We start from the raw sequence: 8,751 nt of genomic DNA, 5'->3' as shown, positions 1-8,751 counted from the left end.
TATCCACTGCTCTGCCTCACGGTCCAACAAAATGCCATATCAATGTTAGCTATCAGGCTTTCCTCACCCCCTCATTAGTGTCATTTCTCTAAGCTTACATTCCATTTGCTGTCTCCCCTATTCTTTCCCTCTCCCTCCTTCCCTCCCTTTCTCTCCTTTTCCTTTCTCCCTCTCTCCTTCACTCCTCCCTCCTTCCCCTTCATCCTGCCTCCTCATCCTCCATTACCCACATATGTGTGTGTTTACCCACACATACACATACACACACACACACTCAGATATATATATATATATATACACATATATATATTTATATATATATTAGGGTATCTCAAAAGTCTTAGTGTAGTTTTAAGGTTTAACATACACACTCTGTGTGTATATATGTGCATGTGTGTATAAATATGTGTGTATGTGTACATATATATACCCACATGTATAGATACAAACGTATCTATACAACATGGACATTTACTCGTCTCTCTTATTAAACTTTGAGTTCCTTGACTTCAAAGACTGTTTTTGCCCTTCTCTGTTTCCTCCTGTGGCAAGTAGAATCTGAAATGTCCGAGGAAGCAAAGGTTTGTCAAAGGCCCAGGAGCAGGTCTCTGCTCAGTGGGTGGCTGGAGCCAAACAAAGCAGGCCAGAGCCGGGAGAGTCAGGAGTCAAACAAAAGTTTAATTTCAGAGTGAGGAAAACAGGTTTGCAAACCAAAGACCTCCTGAGAAGGAGAGCTTGTGATTTGTGGCAGGGGTAGGGTTTTTAAGCATGAAACCCACAAAAAGGCAGGACCCAACACAATCATTCTTAGGTCTTGAGTAAACAATTCCCCCGGCAATCCCTCATGTGCAGGCATCTTTGGACCATCACAAGAGTTCTTGGGTCCTGTGGGAATAGTCTCTAAGCTCCTCAGGGTCTTTGAAGCTTGTGATTATTTTGCAGGGTACGGAATCAGAGTTAGCACGGCAGGAACAGGAGTGCAGCATCTGGTTCAGTTCGCTTAGCAATTACAAGTGCAGGGACTGGCCAGAGTGTCAAGAGATGGGATTGACTGCTTTCTGCTCTAGCACGTTAGCTGCTTCTGGCTCTCAGGTCCTTGGGAAATAGGGAAACTCCAACAAATCTAAATAGTTATCAATTAATATGAAAATCATAAATCCCTCAGAGAACACCTGGTGCTGATCAAAGCAATGCATTTTGCCAGAGGGCGAGATCATCCAGACCGTGAGTGCAAAAGATTGTTGTTGTGCCAAGCTCAGGGCACAGCCTGCTTGCCGGGCCTTACCTCTGGAAAACAGAGTGCCTCTAAATGTCTTGACAGATTTCACTTTTTTTTAAGTTCAAGTAGTAAATAAACCATTTTTAAAACATCTTAGAAACATGAAATACATTTAAAAATTAGAGAAATTCATCTTTTCACAGAAAGAACTCTTATGACGAGGCCTCTGTCTATAGTTCACATCTGTTCTTACTCCTATCTACCTTCTAGGATTTGTACAGTCCTAGAAAACTCCACAGCAGATTCCAACCAATATATGTAAGAGCCAGTGTTTTATGCAGTGAATAGCACAATGCTAATGCATGAACAAGTTGTTCTGTAATTAAAATCCTCCACCTCTGCCTGCAGGTGTCAAAAATACACAGCTTTGGTGAGAGTGGACTCTGTGACCAGTACTACTTTGACAGGATTCCTACCCATGTTAAAGTCTGCGTGCGCCACTCTGTTGTTCACCTACAAGATAAGAAACAGAAATTATACAAAGGAGTGAGCAAAATTTAATTCAACAATTAGATAGCTGAGCTTCTGAAGGGCAGGGCTGGCTTTAGCCTCCTTTTGTATCTCCAAAGTTTAGTTAGATGTCTGGCATATGGGAGGTGCTTAATGAATGTTTCATGATTACTAAACAAGTATTTATTAAGCATTCAGTGTGCTGTAAGCAACATTTTAGGCAAGGGGGAAAGAAAGACCAAAAAGAAACAGTGCCTAGGGGCAGCTAGGTGGCACAGTGGATAGAGCACCGGCCCTGATGTCAGGAAGACCTGAGTTCAAATCCAGCCTCATACTGAACACTTGTCACTTACTAGCTGTGTGACCCTTGGCAAGTCACTTAACCCCAATTGCCTAAAAACTAAAAAAAAAAAAGCAAAAAAAAAACAGTGCCTGCCCTTAACGAGTCAATGTACAATATGCACATTGATAAATATATACAGAGTATAGACAAAATAATGACAAAGTAATGGCAGAGGGGAGAGATTAAGGCAGCTAAGAACCCAGTAGATTAGGCAAAAACCTTCGTATAGGAAGTAACCCAAAGCTTAAACTAGTAGAAGAGCTAGAGATTCCAAGAGGAGGAAGTGAGGAGAGAGTGAAATCCAGGCACTGGACAAAGACAGGATCTGAGGCTGCAGAACCAGAGAGTAGGCCAGTTTGGCTGAAATGCAGAGTGTGTGCATGTGTGCATGTAGCTAACCAGATTGTAAAGGATTTTAAAAGTCAAACAAAGCAATAGTGAGCCATCGTAATTTCTTGAGCAGGGGAATGACATGGTGAAATTGATGCTTCAGGAAGATTACCGTGGTGACTATGTAGAAGATGGACTAGAAAGTGGGACACCACTTGGGGTACTGCTGCCTCCTGCCATGGTCTGCCTGTAGCATGAGTGGACAGAAGAGGACACATGCTAGACATGTCGTCCTACCAACCTACCATCTTGATTTGAAGCCTGGGAGGGTTTCCTGGAGTTGTCTGGGAGGGGACAATTTTTCTGTAGAGCACAATAGCAATGGAAAGTATTATTACAGTGATGAAGATGAAGAAGATATTTATAATAAACGTGACACTAATTTCCTTTTATTCAGCCCAAAGAACATGGGGGCTGAGTGGTTCTTCCTACTTCCAGGCTGATCCACTCTCATTACTGGACAATAACTTAAAAATGATGGGAAAGAGGGGAGTGAACGAACATCTCAGCCCCTTCTTTACTAAAAAAAAACAATAGCAGCACAATCCTGCCCTAAGAGAAGTTTAACATCTACCAAGTAAGTAAAACAACCATGAGAAAAGATTTCAGAGAAAGAAGACATCATCTCAGGCAGAGACAGACTTCAGGTAAGAGTGTAGGCACCCAGCCCACATGCACACACACATACACAAATCCTACTTAGAGAATTCCAAGGAATGTCCTGATAAAATGAAATAAATGCTTGTTAACAAGTGGAAGAAAAATAGCATAACATGGATCTTGAATCCATTTACTGATAACTTACTTGAGTAAAAAAATCCACAATATGCAACTTCTTGCCATGTTTCCGAAAGACTTCATCTATCGCTTGAATCATCACAGAACCATTCATTGAGTGGCGTAAAGAGATGTGATCTACCAGTGGAGAAATGAGAAAAAAAAGTTTATGTTTTGACTAAAGGGTTCTAAAAGTACACACACACACTTTAGAAGCTAGAAAAAGCGTTCCTTAAGCAAGATACTTCTTTGTTCTATAAACACGAGGACATGATTACATTTTCATTAAATTGCCCAGGATGTGCACTTTTGCTGCCTCCCAAATCTCTTGGGCCCTTAACCCTAGCAGTCCACTAACTAGGCCGTCACAATGCCAAGGCCATAAAGAATCCGTGGCAGATGAGGTCAGTAACTAATTTAAAGTGGGCCAAGAACTAGGAAAAGCTTCTCACTGTCCAGCAAAATAGTCTAAAGGATACCAGATACTATCTGAAGCCTAGATTATGTTTTCCCAGTGATGCTTCAGTCAAGAACTTGCAACTTTCAGAGTCTCCAAGAGACCCTGTAAAGTAACTGGCCAGTCCCTTAGAGCATCCTGCTCATAGTTAGAAGAATGTCTCATACGTTTTCAAGGATATGGTCAGTCAGCCTTCACCTAAAGACTTCAAGTAAGGGAAAATCTACTATCTACCAAGGTAGCCAATTCCACTTTGCACAGCAATAATTTTTTGGTGAGCTTTACTGACAGTAATCCCAAATATGGCTGTCTGCACTTTCTACTCTATTCAGTTGGTCCTAGTGGGGCTTGATTGGGAAGTTTTCCCATCAGCAAACCTATACCTGCTCCTCTGCAGCTTTCACCCCCTCTTCCTATTTCTGACCTTAAGGGCCAAGCCAAAATACATGGAATCACTCTTAAATATGGTAATCCTTCAAATGCTTGACAACAGTTACCATGTGACCCCTAACCTTCTTTTATTTATTCTTTGTTGTTGTTGTTTTGGTTTTTTTGCTAGGCAATGGGGTTAAGTCACTTGCCCAAGGTCACACAGCTAGTAAGTGTCAAGTGATTGTTCTGAGTCCGGATTTGAACTCAGGTCCTTCTGACTCCAGGGCCAGTGCTCTATCCACTGCAGCACCTAGCTGCCCCCCAACCTTCTGTTGTCCAAACTAAACATCCCTTAACAATCTCCAAACCACATCACCATTCTAGTCACCCTACTCCTATTTGTTCCAGTTTATCAATGTCTTTCCTAAAATGAGGTCGTTGCTGTTGAGTTGTTCTAGTCCTGTCTGGACCCCACTGGGGTTTTATTGCCATAGATACTGGAGTGATTTGCCATTTCCTTCAATTCATTTTACAGATGAGGAAACAGAGGCAAACAGGATTAAGTGATTTGCCCAGGTTCACATACTTAGTAAGTGTCTGAGGTCAGATTTGAACTCAGAAGATGAGTCCTCCTGACAGGGTTGCAATCTGTTTACTATGGCGCCACCTAGTGGCCTGTTGAGGTACTGAATATTGAATACAATATTCCAGCTGTGGTCTCACCATGACAGAGGACATTGGGATCATCAGCCAATTGCTGAACATATTCTCTTAATGCATTTTCTCTCTACCATAACATACAATGTTGATTTATGTTTGGCATGTAGTCTTAGGTATTTTTTCAAACGTATTGTTCTCTAATCATATCTCCCTTATATTTTAATTATGTAGTTGATTTAAGACTTTGTATTTATCCCTGTTAAGTTACATCTTACTAAATTTTGACTAAAATTCTAGCCTGTTGAGATCTTTCTAGATTATGATTCTGACATCCAACTTAGTAGCTCTCTCAGGTTGGTGTCATCTGACAATTTTATAATTATACCATTTTGCTTTCATCTAAGTAAGGGCTTAGAGTCTGCCTACTTACATGTGGTTGACCAGAAGGCCAACATCTTAGTGTGTTGAATCAGTTGTACATTATGAAAGATGTTGTGTGGAATTAGTCATTTCACTGTTTGATGATCTATGTTTACATGGTGATGAACAAGAATAGTTTTATGACAAATATGAAACGTAATTAAGCACAACTGGATTTTGAACAATCATGATCACTTTCACTTAACATGCCTTAGCAGCATATCAATTCATTGCCTTACCTTCTTGGGTGGGATAGATGATATAGTAATCACTGGATGTGGGAAGTCGCTTTTTCTTTGAACTATCCTGTTTCGTTGATAGATTATCAGCTTGAATAACACCACTATCTCTTCTTTCTGTTTTTGTGAGAGAAGATGTGAATAGACAGTGGAATAAACAATCTGATACTAAGGCCAAATGAAACTGTCAGGAATGAGCACCTGTCCCTGTGTGAAGATTACAATTGTCCAATCCACAATAAGAGTCAGAGGCAGAGCTTTGAGCCAATGGCACTTTATTAAATGGTCCATGGTCCATTTTTATCAAGTGGATGCTTCTTCCAGGGCCTTGACAAATTTATAACGTTTGATACCAGATTTATTACCTGAACATTTTAAAGCAGCTAAACAAAATACAGCATCGCATTGGTTCACATATGACGCATAAAGTAAAATAAGCAAAAAATGGTATATCAGTAGGGTCACAAGTTGGAAGAAGCAAGGAATATCTCCACTCACTAGATGCTCACAAGATGGTCGCTTGCTCATATTGGACAAGAGAGTGGTCTGGAGGTAAAAATAAATAAATAAATAAAACACGTTGGAGGACTTTCCATGTAATTGAGTCACCTCCACCACACTGGGCTTGATCCCCATGACAAGGAAAAACAGGGTAGAAGGCCTCTAATTGGCTTCCTGTGATTAAGCAAGTGAATTTACAATAGGCAGCTCACAGCCCTGCAGCCTCAGATACAGAACTTATGATCACCAGCCCTATAAGATAACATCAAATTGATTAAACTGTTTGGAATAGAGTAGGGGTCCAAATAAACTATTTCTCTCAAGTGCATATACATTGGAGAGGGTAGTTCACAATTATAGGCCCCAATAGCTCCAGAAAAGCTAGACAAGCCAGATCCCATTTTAAGGAGAAAACTGCATACTTATCAACAGTAACATTCCTCAGAATTGGTAGGCCACGGGCGAGCAATTTCATCATGTTATAGGCTAGTAGGATCATAGCATCATAGATTTATGGCTAAAAGGGAACTTAAGAGATAATCCAGCCCAATCCATCATTTTACAAATAAGAAAACCAAGCCCCAGAGAGGTTACATGACTTGCCCAAAGTCACAGAGGGAGTTAGCATGAACAATACATGTAAAGCACATGGTAAGCCTCATCTCTATAAAAATGCTGGTTATTCCTAGCAGCATTTTAAATGACAGAACGAGGATTCAAACCCAGGTCCTCTGCCTTCAATTAGAGTACCTCATCCACTGTATTTCACTCGATCCTGAGAAATCACAGGAAATTATCCCACAGTGAGTGAGGAAGAGAGGGATGCAGGGGAACACCCATAAAAAGGTGGAAGAGGGAATATCACAGTGGAGAAAGCACAAAACCTTGGATTTATAAATGCTAAGATCTTTTTTTTTTTTTTTGGTGAAGCAATTGGGGTTAAGTGACTTGCCCGTAGTCACAAGGCTAGTGAGTGTGATGTGTCGGAGGCCACATTTGAACTCAGGTCCTCCTGACTCCAGGGCCAGTGCTCTATCTACTGTGACACCTAGCTCCCCCTATAAATACTAAGATCTTGAATCCACTTACTTTAAAGGACCTAAGATACTCTAAGCTGTGAGTTCTTAATATTCTGGCACTTTGGGGCTGGAAATATACATAATTTGATATCTTTATAGATGTCAAGGGGCAGCTAATGAGTATTTTTTCTTGTGATATGATGAGAAGCAGCAGAGAAAGGAAAATCTTTTGGGATGAAAATCAGGGTCAGAATTTCCTAGAGAGAAGGAGAAAATACTTACAGTGAAGCCTAAGAATTCCCTGTCACTCATGATGTGTTCTTTTTCCTTCTACTTACCTCCTCTACAAGCCTGGATTACAAAGAGTTTTGGTTTCTCTTGAAGGGCTGGACAGTTTTCATTGTTGAACATTTCAAATATGTCTGTTAAGTTGACTCTTTCATCGAATACTGTGTTGATAAAGCCTTTTCCTCCATGGGCCATGAGAGTAACAAGGCAGCAGCTAACATCATCTTTTATTCCATTTAGTCCATCTCGAAACTCTGTTAATTTCTCCATTAACTCCTGTGGCAAATGGCATTGCAAAATGGATTTATTCAGAGGGTGGACTTATAACATTTGTATTTTTTACATTAATTCTCAGAATTCCCTCATTTTGCACAGGTTGTGATACTGGTTGCTTATCTTCTAACATAAAATATAGACCCTCAAAAGGAAGTGAGTGTCTAGGATGGCATCATCATCATTTTTGCAGGTAATTTTGAAAAGAAACCTGGCCCTCAGGAAGACAGAAGGTTTAAGAAGCAAGAGAAAATTGGAAGAGTAAAACATTTTGTTTTATTACAACTGGGACTCTGGGATTATTTTATATGATTGCATATAGCATCTAATATAAATTTCATCATGAATTTTCAAGTTACATGTGGGAAATCCAATCTCCAAATTCTGTTTACAAAAATAAAATTGAATGAATGAATGAATGGACTAAAATCTAATATTAATTATTGTTGAGAGTCATGGAACCAGTGATGGCCCCCAGGGCAAAGGGATTGACTTCCCTGGGCTGTTTTTCCCAGTCAGGAAGGGTATCAGCCAGGGTAATGGGGAACAAGAGGGAGACAACCAGAGGGGGGACTCTGTAGTGACCCGTCCTCCTGGCCATGAATCTCAAATTCTACTCAGCTCTATAAACCTGGTAGAATCAAAGCAACTAACGGAGCATTCATTTTCTAGAAACAGAAAGGCTTTCCTTTACAGGAGAAGGTAGGAAAATAATAGGCTCTCTAGGCCCTCAAATACCACTGAAATACTTAAAAGGCTTAAAAAGTCCATGAGGATGCAGTTAAATTCATTAACTCCCTGACACTGGTCCCTCAATGGCAGTAGTGTGATGCTTTTATCAGGGTTTAGAAAGGAAGGAGACTTTGCTGCTCAGATAGTATTCATGATGACCTCATGAAAAAGGAAGAGGCTGTAAAAGTCAGTTATCAATGTTGTCTCAATGCTTACCTTTTCATCAGGATCGATGCATGATATACATTCAAACTTGCACTCTTCAAGCCAATTTCTTATCATATTTATATCCTGCTCGGCCCCTGGTCTGCCTGTCTTCACACACATCACAAAAGCCTTACGAGTTTGTTCCATGTTATAGCATTCCTGTTTGTAAGTAAAATTAATAAGCACAATTTAATCCCAGATATCAGAGAACATAACACCCTAGACATATTGGCCCACATGCTGCCTGTCCACCTCCTGGGGTCAGGGATGGGGTTTACCTGAGAGCTCAAACTAACCATCTCTCTTTGGAGTAGGAGTGTGTGTGTGTGTGTGTGTGTGTGTGT

The 8,751-nt window shown here is 40.5% G+C and overlaps 1 protein-coding gene across 1 annotated transcript; it reads right to left on the bottom strand.

The window, feature by feature from the left end:
• Positions 1-658: 658 nt before the first annotated feature.
• On the bottom strand, positions 659-8,572 carry LOC114040288 (caspase-14-like; the record flags this gene model as incomplete). Its single annotated transcript, XM_027858320.1, has 5 exons — positions 659-1,732; positions 3,268-3,377; positions 5,388-5,504; positions 7,246-7,471; positions 8,417-8,572. Coding segments are annotated over 5 exons (711 nt in total), but the record flags the coding sequence as incomplete, so codon positions are not given.
• Positions 8,573-8,751: the final 179 nt, after the last annotated feature.

This window comes from Vombatus ursinus, unplaced genomic scaffold (genome assembly GCF_900497805.2).
Source record: "Vombatus ursinus unplaced genomic scaffold, bare-nosed wombat genome assembly UNPS02012918.1, whole genome shotgun sequence".
NCBI lineage: Eukaryota > Metazoa > Chordata > Mammalia > Diprotodontia > Vombatidae > Vombatus > Vombatus ursinus.
The sequence above is the reverse complement of the archived record's forward strand: the minus strand, read 5'-3'. Positions and strand labels throughout refer to the sequence as shown.